Source organism: Ranitomeya variabilis, chromosome 5 (genome assembly GCF_051348905.1).
Source record: "Ranitomeya variabilis isolate aRanVar5 chromosome 5, aRanVar5.hap1, whole genome shotgun sequence".
NCBI classification, from domain to species: Eukaryota; Metazoa; Chordata; class Amphibia; order Anura; family Dendrobatidae; genus Ranitomeya; species Ranitomeya variabilis.
The window spans coordinates 10691817-10709028 of record NC_135236.1 but is presented as its reverse complement, the minus strand read 5'-3'; the positions used below and the strand labels follow the sequence as shown (position 1 = coordinate 10709028).

Below are 17212 nucleotides of genomic sequence, written 5' to 3'. Positions count from 1 at the left end.
GCCTGCATGTAGCAGAATACCTCACATGCTATGAGCACCAACCACCGGATGGCGCTCATGGCAATCCGGCATTGCCAACCATAGAGCTCTCCTGGTTGTCATACCAACACAACGGTGACCCATGAACATCGATGGGCGGATTTCCGGTGTTCCGTTTCCAGGTAACGCAAACATGCAACACATTCACACTCCAAGCCACCAGGGGGAGCTCCTGCTCCTATTTATTAGGTCACTCCCCACATATATAACTGGTAGTCTGTAGGGAAAGTTAGTTCCAGACAGAAGTTAGTTGCTGGCTGAGCTCAGCTCAGTGAGTTCCAAACATCAGTCTGAGGAGGACAGAGGGTCAACGGAGCTGTGCATGCCCTCAGAGCTGCAGCTCCCAGAAAGAGACATTTTGAAGGCAGAATTGTATTGCAGCGAGCGTGAAGGAAGTCAAAGCAAAGGAAAGAATAACAGAAGGGGACCAGCCCCGAACAGTCTGCCAGAAATCTGCCCATTATACACCATTCTCAATGTTTCCTCAATCTTTACTCAAGGACCAGATGAATCAAAGTCAACCCACAATGTTCGAGTTTACCGGACTGACCAATGATTTGACTCTCGCCGTCTTGCTCTTCGTATTCTTCCTCTTGGTTTACATGATAACTGTGGTTGCTAACGTTGGGTTGTTCATAGCTGTCCATAAGACGTCCGCCCTCCATACTCCCATGTATTTCTTCCTCAGCTACCTCTCAATGGTCGACCTTTTCTACTCCTCAGTTATCGTTCCTAAAATGATTTCAGACCTTGTTTCCAGGAGGAAGGTCATCTCATTTTATGGTTGTGCTCTTCAATTCTACTTTTTTGCTGCTTTGGCCAGTATCGATGTTCATTTGCTCTCGAACATGTCCTATGACCGATATGCTGCTATTTGCCATCCTCTACATTATGTGTCCATGATGACCAAGACAAAATGCTTTTGTATGGTTCTCGTAGCTTTTTCTCTTGGCTTTTTGCAGTCGTCAGCACAAACCAGTTGTATGTTTAGTCTTCAATACTGTGGCTCAAATGTAATTGACCACTTTTACTGCGACATCCCTCCACTGCTCAAGCTGTCCTGCTCGAACATTGTCATTTGTGACATGGTCATCATGTTCCTCATTGGATTTTATGTCATAGGTTCACTTACCGCCATCATGATTTCATACCTTTTCATCATCATTTCCATTCTCAAGATTAAGTCTTCCAAGGGCAGACAGAAAGCGTTCAGCACCTGCTCCTCACACATCATCTGTTCCTCCATATTCTTTGTGTCCGTGCTCCTCACTTACTTACATCCTCCTTCCAAAGCCATCAAAAACCAAAGTAAGGTGGCTTCCATCTTTTATACTGTCATGACACCCATGTTGAATCCTCTTGTCTACAGCCTAAGGAACCAGGAAGTGAGGAACGTCATTGTCCAAACTTTTCATGGATTATGTAGTAAAAAGATGTAAATTCTCTTGTGTTCTGGGACTTGTGTTGAGTTCTTCTCAAATAAAGAAACCACCATGTCGATATAAAAATGCAAAAAAATTGTAATAAAGATTTTTTCTTCAGAAGATTATTGGGATTTCTTCACAAGACATTACGTGGCTGCCCTTTTTATTTAAGAGAAAGGTGGTCAAAAGTGTTCAGAAGGCTCCCAAATGCAAACGTCAGCCAGGAAATTCTGGGTTGTGGGTTGCCAGCATGCAGAGTGGGATCCTACAACCCTCCATGGCCCTATCACAGTGAATATCATGTGTTACAAAAACCATGCTATTCCATGTGTTATCAAAAAAATTACCACTTTGGCTAACCTGGCTGTTATCAAACGGCGACTGCTCCCATGATGTTTGGTAACCATTTAGTAAAGAATTCAACAGTAAAGTATAAGAACTCACAGTAACGGAAAAGATCTTGCAAAGAGAGGTGGTGGCGAGTCTCGAGATCCCTCTTTGCATGTCGAGATCACACAACCCAGAAAGTTCAGGTCCGACTTTTCCTAGAAAGTTATGTCCTTTAAGGAGGCATTGGGGATCCTTTTGATTTTGACTTGTATTTAGAAAAACTACCAGATTGGTAACATCTACTCTGTAAAGCCATTATACGTATTACATTAAAATAGTACAAACCTATTTCAGCAGGAGCAGCTGACTGTCTAACGCACATAGGGGTCTCTCAATTCTTCGCTGACAATTGGGCTGATTTACCAATCCTTTTCTTTCCCTCAGAGATACATAAGTCCCCACCAGTGGTGTTTGGCATTGTTTTTTGCTCTTCTTCCCATTCAGAATACATGCAGCTCAAGTGCACATGAACGAGGGGAAGTCAGGTAAAACAGCTGTCGGCCTTAAGGAGCACTTGGCCAAATGCTGCCTAAGAAGCATGGTCACCTAAGGAGCCAATGGAATGGATAATTTTAACAATAATTATTTAATTCTGGGTGAAAAGTAACATTGCCATCTAAAGAGAAATCGGACAATCCATGAGCGATCATTGTCTGAAAGATATTTGATCTCCAATAATAGTCATTCCTCTTCTGGAGTTATCTAAAGCGAATATGTATTGTATGGAAGAATGATTCAATGTACGTTCAGCCAGTAACAACCGTTATCCAAGGTGTTTGGCCAAGTCTAGACCAGAATTGGAGATGGCAACATGTTCTACAGTCTCTCGACACTGACGTAAGTGAAGGCTGACTGTTCACTCCTGAGGTTTATTACATGGGTGACCTTTGAATGAATTTGTCATCAATTGGGTTCATATGAATAACATTTCAGCAAGTCTCCGCGATCAGCATCTACAACGTCCCAGGTGATTGATGCACATTCATAAGGCATGTATAGTCTTTAGACATTAGACATTTATGTAGTCCCATAGGTGGACAGCACTCCGCTATATTGTGGTGCTTGTGGGATAGGTAGCGGTTCGTAACATATCAAGATAATTTTCGTAAGTGCCGAGATTCCATTTACATGGAAATTAAAACTAATCCCCATTCCTCACTGTGATCTGGAGTAACGATCGACTCATAGTCCACCAGTCATGAGCAGCTCGGCCCAAACTATGGAAACTAATTGTGCCAACTGGGCCATGAAGGTTTACTCAAATGGATCACAGATCCTGAATAACAGTTGCCACAATGCCCGGATGTGTCCAGGATCTAGAGGTGGGTGCTGCGGCTATGCTGCTGGCGGATAAAGTTCTAAGATTACTAATAATTAACACTTTATATACAGACTACATGTTTCAGGGTCAATCTGACACCTTCGTCAGGTCTATTACTTTTAGGTCCTCATGTTGGACTTACAGTGCGCGTCCAGTTGGGGTTTCCTCAGCATAACAGTTTAAAGAACACTTCTGTACATTTAATTATGAAACATCACCATACCAAAACTATGGCATGATAGAAAGGGACCTGATTAATTATTACAAGATCCAAAAAATACTTTAAAGCAAATTATTATAGACCGAGAGGGGATCGGATCCACTTGTCAGCAGTTCATGAATGACAGATACTGGAACGTCACATGGGTTGTAGCTAAAAGGATAAGAACTAAAATTAGTATGTAAAAAAAACTTTAATCCGGCAACTTTACTAGATTGTGTTGTTTCCAGATCAGGAAAACTGGTGGTTTAAACAGGAGGTCAATTTTTCCTGCACAAGTCACGAGTCCCTGCAAAAGTCTATAAGGAGGAAGGAGGAAGTGGCTGGGTCAGGAGTTGAAGAGAAGAATGATAAATGCAGAGAAAAGAGACTTCCTGTTTCTACTTAGAGCCGAGAAAAGAGACAAATTATCTGGGTAGAAAGACAAAATGAGCAATTGTAAGTACACAGTGCTGTATAATATGATGGGTGCAGTATATTAAGAGGATAAACACTTTGATGGATGGAGAGCTTCTTTAATAAAGTGTTGATTACGCCTAGTCTATGAGAACTTCATCCACCAGAAGCTTTTGTGCCTTTTCACAACATTAAAATGTGAGAGTACCAATTTGTAGGTCTGCTCTGAAATATATGTCTATCATCACCCCATAAGCGTTGTTAATTTGTTCTAGTTTCCCTATAATGTAGGGAGAACTGTCATGATTCCCAATGGCAGGGACATGGGCAAAAACGGACTAGCTCTAGGAAGATGGTATCTCAGGCAACAGCGATGCTGAACCTAACACGCAAATAAAAATAGCCAGGGGGTGTGCCTACGTTGTATCCCTAGACACCTCGCGCCAGCCGGAGAGCTAACTACCCCTATAAGAGGAATACACAGACCTGGCTTGCCTCCAGGGAAACCCCAAAAGTTATAGAAGCCCCCCACATGTAATAACGGTTAGGTAAGAGGAAAACACAAACGCAGTATGAATATAGATTCAGCAAAGTGAGGCCCTCTGACTAGATAGATGAAAATACAAAAGAGGACTTCGCGGTTACCTCAAAACCCTAAGCAGCCATCCTGAAACTACCTTAACTCCGTTATCAACTCATGACACCGGAGTAGTAATTTCAGATCACTAGAGCTTCCAGCAGCACGAGAAATATAAATGCATGCTGGACAAAACAAACACAAAAAGCCAAAGATTTCAACTTAGCTGAATTGCAGACTTGGAACAGGTAGCAAGCAACAGAGATGCTCTGGTAACATTGATTGCCGGCACTAGAGTGACTGAGAAGCCAGACTAAATAGGAAACTCCCAATTTCCTGATGAAAACAGGTGCACTGGAAACATAAGACCAAAGTCAACCAGTACTGTCATGGTTCCCAATGGCAGGGGAACGTTAGAAGCATAAGAAAAACGGACAAGCTCTCGGGTGATGGAAACTGGAGCTGACCGCGATACTAAACCTATTCACGCAACTAAAAGTAGCCGGGGAGCGTGCCTGCGTTTTCTCTAGACGCCTTGCGCCAGCCGGAGATCTAACTACCCCTGGAAGAAGAAACACAGACCTGGCTTGCCTCCAGAGAATACCCCAAAAGTTGATAGCAGCCCCCCACATATAATGACGGTGAAATCAGATGAAAAGACACACGTAGTATGAAAGCAGATTTAGCACAGCGAGGCCCACTTAACTAGATAGCAGAAAAATACAAAAGGGGACTTCGCGGTCAGCTACAAAACCCTAGAATATACCATCCTGAAATTACCTTAAACTCATGTGTCAACTCATGACACCGGAGTGGTAATTTCAGTCCACAAGAGCTTCCAGCTGCAGAGAGTCACATAACTGCACGCTGGACAAAACATACAAAAATAGACCAAGGACTAAATAGTCCAACTTAGCTGATCAGAAGACTGGAGCAGGTACATGCAACAGAAAGGCTCTGGTTACATTGATGGCCGGCGCCAGAATGACTGAGCAGCAAGGCTAAATAGGATACACCCATATCCAGATGGAAACAGGTGAACAGAGAAAGAAAAGCACACAAGTCCAGTACCACCAGTGACCACCGGGGGAGCCCAAAAACCAAATTCACAACAGTACCCCCCCCTCAAGGAGGGGGCACCGAACCCTCACAAGAACCACCAGGGCGATCAGGATGAGCCCTATGAAAGGCACGGACCAAATCAGAGGCATGAACATCAGAGGCTGTCACCCAAGAGTTATCCTCCTGACCGTAGCCCTTCCACTTGACCAGATACTGAAGTTTCCGTCTGGAAACACGGGAGTCCAAGATCTTCTCCACAACGTACTCCAATTCACCCTCAACCAACACCGGAGCAGGAGGCTCAACGGAAGGCACAACCGGTACCTCATACCTGCGCAATAATGACCGATGAAAGACATTATGGATAGAAAAAGATGCTGGGAGGTCCAAACGAAAGGACACAGGGTTAAGAATCTCCAAAATCTTATACGGGCCGATGAACCGAGGCTTAAACTTAGGAGAAGAAACCCTCATAGGGACAAAACGAGAAGACAACCACACCAAGTCCCCAACACGAAGACGAGGACCAACACGACGACGGCGGTTAGCAAAACGCTGAGTCTTCTCCTGGGACAACTCCAAATTGTCCACCACCTGTCCCCAAATCTGATGCAACCTATCCACCACAGTATCCACTCCAGGACAATCCGAAGACACCACCTGACCAGAAGAAAAACGAGGATGAAACCCCGAATTGCAAAAGAAAGGAGAAACCAAAGTGGCAGAACTAGCCCGATTATTGAGGGCAAACTCCGCCAACGGCAAAAAGGCAACCCAGTCATCCTGATCCGCAGACACAAAACACCTCAAATAAGTCTCCAAGGTCTGATTAGTTCGCTCAGTCTGGCCATTAGTCTGAGGATGGAACGCAGACGAAAAAGACAAATCAATGCCCATCCTAGCACAGAACGCTCGCCAAAATCTAGACACGAACTGGGTCCCCCTATCAGAAACGATATTCTCAGGAATACCATGCAAGCGAACCACATTTTGAAAAAACAGAGGAACCAATTCGGATGAGGAAGGCAACTTAGGCAAGGGCACCAAATGAACCATCTTTGAAAACCGGTCACACACCACCCAGATGACAGACATTTTCTGAGAAACAGGAAGATCAGAAATAAAATCCATAGAGATGTGAGTCCAAGGCCTCTTCGGAATAGGCAAGGATAACAACAATCCACTAGCCCGAGAACAACAAGGCTTGGCCCGAGCACAAACATCACAAGACTGCACAAAAACTCGTACATCTCGAGACAGGGAAGGCCACCAGAAGGACCTAGCCACTAAATCCCTGGTACCAAAGATTCCAGGATGACCTGCCAACGCAGAAGAATGAACCTCCGAGATGACTCTACTGGTCCAATCATCAGGAACAAACAGACTACCAGGCGGGCAACGATCAGGTCTATCCGCCTGAAACTCCTGCAAAGCCCGTCGCAGGTCTGGGGAAACAGCAGACAATATCACCCCATCCTTAAGGATACCTGTAGGTTCAGAATCACCAGGGGAATCAGGCTCAAAACTCCTAGAAAGGGCATCTGCCTTCACATTTTTAGAACCCGGTAGATATGAGACCACAAAATTAAACCGAGAGAAAAACAACGACCAGCGCGCCTGTCTAGGATTCAGGCGCCTGGCAGACTCAAGATAAATCAAATTCTTGTGATCGGTCAATACCACCACCTGATGTCTGGCCCCCTCAAGCAAATGACGCCACTCCTCAAAAGCCCACTTCATAGCCAAAAGCTCTCGATTACCAATATCATAATTTCGCTCGGCGGGCGAAAATTTTCGAGAAAAGAACGCACAAGGTCTCATCACGGAGCAGTCGGAACTTTTCTGCGACAAAACCGCCCCAGCTCCGATCTCGGAAGCGTCGACCTCAACCTGAAAAGGAAGAGCAACATCAGGCTGACGCAACACAGGGGCAGAGGAAAAGCGGCGCTTAAGCTCCCGAAAGGCCTCCACAGCAGCAGGGGACCAATCAGCAACATCAGCACCCTTTTTAGTCAAATCAGTCAAAGGTTTAGCAACATCAGAAAAACCAGATATAAATCGACGATAAAAATTAGCAAAGCCCAAAAATCTCTGAAGGCTCTTAAGGGAAGAAGGTTGCGTCCAATCACAAATAGCCCGAACCTTGACAGGATCCATCTCGATGGAAGAGGGGGAAAAAATGTACCCCAAAAAAGAAATCTTTTGAACCCCAAAAATACACTTAGAACCCTTCACACACAAGGAATTAGCCCGCAAAACCTGAAAAACCCTCCTGACCTGTTGGACATGAGAGTCCCAGTCATCCGAAAAAATCAAAATATCATCCAGATACACAATCATAAATTTATCCAAATATTCATGGAAAATGTTATGCATAAAGGACTGAAAGACTGAAGGGGCATTTGAAAGACCAAAAGGCATCACCAAATACTCAAAATGGCCCTCGGGCATATTAAATGCGGTTTTCCACTCATCCCCCTGCTTAATTCGCACCAAATTATACGCCCCACGGAGATCAATCTTAGAGAACCACTTAGCCCCCTTTATTCGAGCAAACAAATCAGTCAGCAGTGGCAGAGGATACTGATATTTGACTGTAATTTTATTCAAGAGTCGATAATCGATACACGGCCTCAAAGAGCCATCCTTTTTAGACACAAAGAAAAAACCGGCTCCTAAGGGAGATGAAGAAGGACGAATATGTCCCTTTTCCAGGGACTCCTTAATATATTCTCGCATAGCAGCATGTTCAGGTACAGATAGATTAAACAAACGACCCTTTGGAAATTTACTGCCCGGAATCAGATCTATGGCACAATTGCAATCTCTGTGAGGAGGTAGTGAACCAAGCTTAGGCTCCTCAAAAACATCACGATAATCAGATAAAAATTCCGGAATCTCAGAGGGAATAGATGACGAAATGGAAACCAAAGGTACGTCCCCATGAGCCCCCTGACATCCCCAGCTTAACACAGACATTGCTTTCCAGTCAAGGACTGGGTTATGAGATTGTAACCATGGCAATCCGAGCACCAAAACATCATGTAAATTGTACAATACAAGGAAGCGAATCGTCTCCTGATGGTCTGGATTCATACGCATAGTCACTTGTGTCCAGTATTGTGGTTTATTACTAGCCAATGGCGTAGAGTCAATACCCTTCAGATGTATAGGAACTTCCAGCGGCTCTAGATTAAACCCACAGCGCCTGGCAAAGGACCAATCCATAAGACTCAAAGCGGCGCCAGAGTCGACGTAGGCGTCCGCGGTAATTGACGATAATGAACAAATCAAGGTCACAGACAGAATAAACTTAGACTGTAAAGTGCAAATTGAAATAGATTTATCAACCTTTTTTGTACGTTTAGAGCATGCTGATATAACATGAGTTGAATCACCACAATAGAAGCACAACCCATTTCTTCGCCTAAAATCCTGCCGTTCACTTCTGGACAGAATTCTATCACATTGCATATTCTCTGGCGCCTTCTCAGAAGGTACTGCCAAATGGTGCACAGGTTTGCGCTCTCGCAAACGCCGATCAATCTGAATAGCCATTGTCATGGACTCATTCAGACCTGTAGGCGGAGGAAACCCCACCATAACATCCTTAATGGCATCAGAGAGACCCTCTCTGAAATTCGCCACCAGGGCGCACTCATTCCACTGAGTAAGCACAGACCATTTACGAAATTTTTGGCAGTATATTTCAGCTTCATCTTGCCCTTGAGATAGGGCCATCAAGGCTTTTTCAGCCTGAATCTCTAAATTAGGTTCCTCATAAAGCAACCCCAAAGCCAGAAAAAACGCATCCACATTGAGCAACGCAGGATCCCCTGGTGCCAATGCAAAAGCCCAATCTTGAGGGTCACCCCGCAGTAAGGAAATCACAATCCTAACCTGTTGTGCGGGATCTCCAGCGGAGCGAGATCTCAGAGAAAGAAACAATTTACAATTATATTTGAAATTCAGAAAACGAGATCTATCCCCCGGAGAAAAACTCTGGTATAGGAATTCTAGGTTCAGACATAGGAGCATGAACAACAAAATCCTGTAAATTCTGAACCTTCGTAGCAAGATTATTCAAACCTGCAGTCAAACTCTGAGAATCCATTTTAATCAGGTGCGATCAGAGCCATTCAAGGATTGAAGGAGAGAGAGAGACAAAAGCTGCAAATTAGAGCAGAAATGCAACTGAGTCAACTATAGAGCAAGCTCAGAGGTGGAGAAAGAAAAAAAAAAATCTGCAGACTTCTTTTCCTCTTCTTTCTTCTGCCAACAGTTTTAACCCTTGGCCGGCCATACTGTCATGGTTCCCAATGGCAGGGGAACGTTAGAAGCATAAGAAAAACGGACAAGCTCTCGGGTGATGGAAACTGGAGCTGATCGCGATACTAAACCTATTCACGCAACTAAAAGTAGCCGGGGAGCGTGCCTGCGTTTTCTCTAGACGCCTCGCGCCAGCCGGAGATCTAACTACCCCTGGAAGAAGAAACACAGACCTGGCTTGCCTCCAGAGAATACCCCAAAAGTTGATAGCAGCCCCCCACATATAATGACGGTGAAATCAGATGAAAAGACACACGTAGTATGAAAGCAGATTTAGCACAGCGAGGCCCACTTAACTAGATAGCAGAAAAATACAAAAGGGGACTTCGCGGTCAGCTACAAAACCCTAGTATATACCATCCTGAAATTACCTTAAACTCATGTGTCAACTCATGACACCGGAGTGGTAATTTCAGTCCACAAGAGCTTCCAGCTGCAGAGAGTCACATAACTGCACGCTGGACAAAACATACAAAAATAGACCAAGGACTAAATAGTCCAACTTAGCTGATCAGAAGACTGGAGCAGGTACATGCAACAGAAAGGCTCTGGTTACATTGATGGCCGGCGCCAGAATGACTGAGCAGCAAGGCTAAATAGGATACACCCATATCCAGATGGAAACAGGTGAACAGAGAAAGAAAAGCACACAAGTCCAGTACCACCAGTGACCACCGGGGGAGCCCAAAAACCAAATTCACAACACAGTACCACCAGTAGCCACCAGAGGGAGCCAAAAACAGAATTCACAACAGTACCCCCCCCTTAAGGAGGGGGCACCGAACCCTCATGAGAACCACCAGGGCGATCTGGATGCGCCCTATGAAAGGCGCGAACCAAATCAGAGGCATGAACATCAGAGGCAGTCACCCAAGAATTATCCTCCTGACCGTATCCCTTCCATTTAACCAGATATTGAAGTCTCCGTCTGGAAATATGAGAGTCCAAAATCTTCTCCACAACATACTCCAATTCACCCTCCACCAGCACAGGAGCAGGAGGCTCAACAGAAGGAACAACCGGTACCTCGTACCTCCACAACAACGACCTATGGAAGACATTATGAATGGTGAAAGATGCTGGAAGGTCCAAACGAAAAGATACAGGATTAAGAATCTCCAAAATCCTATAAGGACCTATGAACCGAGGTTTGAACTTAGGAGAAGAGACCTTCATAGGGACAAAACGAGAAGACAACCACACCAAGTCTCCAACACGGAGATGATGACCCACACGACGATGACGATTAGCAAACTGCTGAGTCTTCTCCTGAGACAACTTCAAATTGTCCACCACATGACTCCAAATCCGGTGCAGTCTATCCACCACAGAATCCACTCCAGGACAATCCGAAGACTCCACCTGACCAGACGAAAAACGAGGGTGAAACCCTGAATTGCAAAAGAAAGGAGAAACCAGAGTAGCAGAACTGGCCCGATTATTGAGGGCAAACTCTGCCAACGGCAAAAAGGCGACCCAATCATCCTGATCAGCAGACACAAAACACCTCAAATACGTCTCCAAGGTCTGATTAGTTCGCTCCGTCTGGCGATTAGTCTGAGGATGGAACGCAGATGAAAAAGACAAATCAATGCCATTCCTGGCACAGAACGCTCGCCAGAACCTAGACACAAATTGAGATCCTCTGTCAGACACGATGTTTTCCGGGATACCATGTAAGCGAACCACATTCTGAAAAAATAAAGGAACCAACTCCGATGAAGAAGGCAATTTGGGCAAGGGTACCAAATGAACCATCTTAGAAAAACGGTCACACACCACCCAAATGACGGACATTTTCTGAGAAAACGGGAGGTCCGAGATAAAGTCCATAGAGATGTGCGTCCACGGCCTCTTCGGAATAGGCAAGGACAACAACAATCCACTAGCCCGAGAACAGCAAGGCTTGGCCCGAGCACAAACATCACAAGACTGTACAAAGGTACGCACATCCCGAGACAGGGAAGGCCACCAGAAGGACCTGGCCACCAAATCTCTGGTACCAAAAATTCCAGGGTGGCCCGCCAACACAGAAGAATGAACCTCTGAGATGACTCTACTGGTCCACTCATCTGGAACAAACAATCTCCCAGACGGACAACGATCAGGCCTATCAGTCTGAAACTCCTGCAAAGCACGTCGCAAGTCTGGGGAGACAGCAGACAAAATCACTCCATCCTTAAGGATACCCGTAGGCTCAGAATCACCAGAGGAGTCAGGCTCAAAACTCCTAGAAAGAGCATCTGCCTTCACATTTTTCAAGCCCGGCAAGTATGAAACCACAAAATTAAACCGAGAGAAAAACAATGACCAGCGCGCCTGTCTAGGATTCAGACGCCTGGCGGACTCAAGGTAAATCAGATTCTTGTGATCAGTCAAGACCACCACCTGATGTCTAGCACCCTCAAGCCAATGACGCCACTTCTCAAATGCCCACTTCATAGCCAAGAGCTCCCGATTACCGACATCATAATTTCGCTTGGCGGGCGAAAACTTTCGAGAGAAAAATGCACATGGTCTCATCACTGAGCAATCGGGACTTTTCTGCGACAAAACCGCCCCTGCTCCAATCTCGGAAGCATCAACCTCAACCTGAAAAGGGAGCGAAACATCAGGCTGGCGCAACACAGGGGCAGAAGAAAAGCGGCGCTTAAGCTCCCGAAAGGCCTCCACAGCCGCAGAGGACCAATTGGCAACATCAGCACCCTTCTTAGTCAAATCAGTCAGAGGTTTAGCAACACTTGAAAACCCAGTTATAAATCGACGATAGAAATTAGCAAAGCCCAAGAACTTCTGAAGACTCTTCAGGGAAGTAGGCTGCGTCCAATCACAAATAGCCCGAACCTTGACAGGATCCATCTCAACAGAAGAAGGGGAAAAAATATACCCCAAAAAGGAGATCTTCTGAACCCCAAAGATACACTTTGAACCCTTTACAAACAGAGAATTGGACCGCAAAACCTGAAAAACCTTCCTAACCTGTTGAACATGCGACTCCCAGTCATCCGAAAAAATCAAAATATCATCCAAATACACAATCATAAATTTATCCAGGTATTTACGGAAAATATCGTGCATAAAGGACTGAAAGACTGAAGGAGCATTAGAAAGACCAAAAGGCATTACCAAATACTCAAAATGGCCCTCGGGCGTATTAAATGCAGTTTTCCACTCATCTCCCTGCTTGATCCGCACCAAATTATACGCACCCCGAAGATCAACCTTAGAGAACCACTTTGCCCCTTTAATACGAGCAAATAAATCAGTCAGTAGTGGCAAAGGATACTGATATTTGACTGTAATCTTATTCAATAGGCGATAATCAATACAGGGCCTCAGGGAGCCATCTTTTTTACCCACGAAAAAAAAACCTGCTCCTAAAGGGGATGAGGATGGACGGATATGTCCCTTTTCCAAGGACTCCTTAATATACTCTCGCATAGCAGCATGCTAGGGACAGATAGATTGAACAAACGACCCTTGGGAAACTTGCTGCCCGGAATCAAGTCTATACCACAATCGCAATCCCGGTGAGGGGGGAGAGAACTAAGTTTAGGCTCCTCAAAAACATCACCATAATCAGACAAAAATGCCGGAATTTCAGAGGGAGTAGATGAAGCAATGGAAACCAAAGGTACTTCCCCATGAGCCCCCTGACATCCCCAACTTAACACAGACATTGTTTTCCAGTCAAGGACTGGATTATGAGTTTGCAACCATGGCAATCCAAGCACTAAGACATCATGCAAGTTATGCAACACAAGGAAGCGAATCACCTCCCGATGGTCAGGAGTCATACACATAGTCACTTGTGTCCAGAACTGTGGTTTATTCCTAGCCAATGGTGTGGAGTCGATACCCTTCAGAGGGATAGGAACTTCCAAAGGCTCTAGGCTAAACCCACAGCGTCTGGCAAAGGACAAATCCATGAGACTCAAGGAAGTGCCAGAATCCACATAGGCATCCACAGTAATAGTTGATAATGAACAGATCAAAGTTACAGACAAAATAAACTTAGACTGTAAGGTGCCAATTGCAAAAGACTTATCAACCTTTTTTGTGCGTTTAGAGCATGCTGATATAACATGAGCAGAATCACCACAGTAGAAGCACAACCCATTTTTACGCCTATAATTCTGCCGTTCACTTCTGGACAGAATTCTATCACATTGCATAATCTCCGGTGTCTGCTCAGAAGACACCGCCAAATGGTGCACAGGTTTGCGCTCCCGCAAACGCCGATCAATCTGAATAGCCATAGTCATGGATTCATTCAGACCTGTGGGCGTAGGAAACCCCACCATGACATCTTTAACGGCGTCAGAGAGACCTTCTCTGAAATTCGCCGCCAGGGCGCACTCATTCCACTGAGTAAGCACAGACCATTTTCCAAATTTTTGGCAATATACTTCAGCTTCATCATGCCCTTGAGAGAGGGCTAGCAAGGCCTTTTCAGCCTGAATCTCCAAATTAGGTTCCTCATAGAGCAACCCCAGTGCCAGAAAAAACGCATCCACATTGAGCAGCGCAGGATCCCCTGGTGCCAATGCAAATGCCCAATTCTGGGGGTCACCCCGCAACAAGGCAATAACAATTTTAACCTGCTGAGCGGGGTCTCCAGCGGAACGAGATCTCAGAGAAAGATACAATTTACAATTGTGCTTAAAATTCAAAAAGCGAGATCTATCTCCAGAAAAGAACTCAGGTATAGGGATCTTGGGTTCAGACATAGGAGCATGTATCACATAGTCTTGGATATTTTGAACCTTAGAGGCAAGAGTATTAAGATTAGAAGCTAAACTCTGGATATCCATTTCTCAACAGCAGAGATCTGAGCCATTCAGGGGTTAAGAGGAGAGAAAAAAAAACAAAAAAAAAAAACAGCAGATTGCAATTATGGCTAGACAGAACCTCTGAATAAAAAAAAAAAAAGTGTCAGAAACTTCTTTTTTTTCTCTCCTTCTTTAGCCAATACCTTTAATACATTAGGGCCGGCAATACTGTCATGATTCCCAATGGCAGGGACATGGGCAAAAACGGACTAGCTCTAGGAAGATGGTATCTCAGGCAACTGCGATGCTGAACCTAACACGCAAATAAAAATAGCCAGGGGGTGTGCCTACGTTGTATCCCTAGACACCTCGCGCCAGCCGGAGAGCTAACTACCCCTATAAGAGGAATACACAGACCTGGCTTGCCTCCAGGGAAACCCCAAAAGTTATAGTAGCCCCCCACATGTAATAACGGTTAGGTAAGAGGAAAACACAAACGCAGTATGAATATAGATTCAGCAAAGTGAGGCCCTCTGACTAGATAGATGAAAATACAAAAGAGGACTTCGCGGTTACCTCAAAACCCTAAGCAGCCATCCTGAAACCACCTTAACTCCGTTATCAACTCATGACACCGGAGTAGTAATTTCAGATCACTAGAGCTTCCAGCAGCACGAGAAATATAAATGCATGCTGGACAAAGCAAACACAAAAAGCCAAAGATTTCAACTTAGCTGAATTGCAGACTTGGAACAGGTAGCAAGCAACAGAGATGCTCTGGTAACATTGATTGCCGGCACTAGAGTGACTGAGAAGCCAGACTAAATAGGGAACTCCCAATTTCCTGATGAAAACAGGTGCACTGGAAACACAAGACCAAAGTCAACCAGTACCACCAGTAGCCACCAGAGGGAGCCAAAAACAGAATTCACAACAGAGAACAAAGCCAAAAGCTCAGAGAGGAAGCCACAGAGTTGTGAGGGATTTCTCAGCAACACCTGATGGACAATATTGTCTGGTCAGCATATATCTTGGCTTCTGTAGGTTTGACGGCAGAATTCACTTTATTACTGCTGTCAAATTTTGGCAGAGGCATAAACTAAGCCTTCAAAGGATATCCTGTTTTCACAGATAACAAATGACTGGTCTAGAAAATCAAAACAATTCTGTTGGCCTCCGCCACAGATGGGGCGTTAATGATCATAGAAATTTCCTCTAAAGATGATGAGAAGCCCTTCTTTATTCATAATATAGGTAATACTGACCAATTTCAACCCCCATTATAAAGTCATTCCCATCTAGATGTTGCAAATCAAGTAAATGCATCTACTCCAAGAACAGAACCGCATTGGTCGCTGTTGTCAGCGGAGAGATGGCCATGAATCCACGGTTCATCCACTGATTTGTATGAGAGTTACAAAAATATTTGGGCAACCATGCGAGAACCATGTTCATAAGAGCTGACAGAACAGGAGCGGACCATGTCAATAAGAGCTGACACTGTACATGAGCGGACCGTACCAATAAGTGCTGACACTGTGCATGAGCGGACCATGCCAAAAAGAGCTGATACTCTACTAGAGAGGACCGTGTCAATAAGAGCTGACACTACAGGAGAGGACCATGCCAATAAGAGCTGTTACTGTGCATGAGCGGACCATGCCAAAAAGAGCTGATACTCTACTAGAGAGGACCGAGTCAATAAGAGCTGACACTACAGGAGAGGACTGTGCCAATAAGAGCTGACACTACAGGAGAGGACCGTGCCAATAAGAGCTGACACTACAGGAGAGGACCGTGCCAATAAGAGCTGACACTACAGGAGAGGACTGTGCCAATAAGAGCTGACACTACAGGAGAGGACCGTGCCAATAAGAGCTGACACTACAGGAGAGGACCGTGCCAATAAGAGCTGACACTACAGGAGAGGACCGTGCCAATAAGAGCTGACACTACAGGAGAGGACCGTGCCAATAAGAGATGACACTACAGGAGAGGACCATGCCAATAAGAGCTGACACTACAGGAGAGGACTGTGCCAATAAGAGCTGACACTACAGGAGAGGACCGTGCCAATAAGAGCTGACACTACAGGAGAGGACCGTGCCAATAAGAGCTGACACTACAGGAGAGGACCGTGCCAATAAGAGCTGACACTACAGGAGAGGACTGTGCCAATAAGAGCTGACACTACAGGAGAGGACTGTGCCAATAAGAGCTGACACTACAGGAGAGGACCGTGCCAATAAGAGCTGACACTACAGGAGAGGACCGTGCCAATAAGAGCTGACACTACAGGAGAGGACCGTGCCAATAAGAGCTGACACTACAGGAGAGGACCGTGCCAATAAGAGATGACACTACAGGAGAGGACCATGCCAATAAGAGCTGATACTGTGCATGAGCGGACTGTGCCAATAAGAGCTGACACCATACAGGAGTGGACCATGACAATAAGAGCTGATACTGTGCATGAGCGGACTGTGCCAATAAGAGCTGACACCATACAGGAGTGGACCATGCCAATAAGAGCTGATACTGTGCATGAGCGGACTGTGCCAATAAGAGATGACACTACAGGAGAGGACCATGCCAATAAGAGCTGATACTGTGCATGAGCGGACTGTGCCAATAAGAGCTGACACCATACAGGAGAGGACCATGCCAATAAGAGCTGATACT

General features: G+C 45.2%; 1 protein-coding gene across 1 annotated transcript; it reads left to right on the top strand.

Moving 5' to 3' along the window:
- Window positions 1-515: 515 nt before the first annotated feature.
- Window positions 516-1478, top strand: LOC143774589 (olfactory receptor 5AR1-like). The gene has a single exon (XM_077262340.1). The coding sequence runs from the start codon at window positions 516-518 to the stop codon at window positions 1476-1478; it is 963 nt and encodes a 320-aa protein (XP_077118455.1).
- Window positions 1479-17212: the final 15734 nt, after the last annotated feature.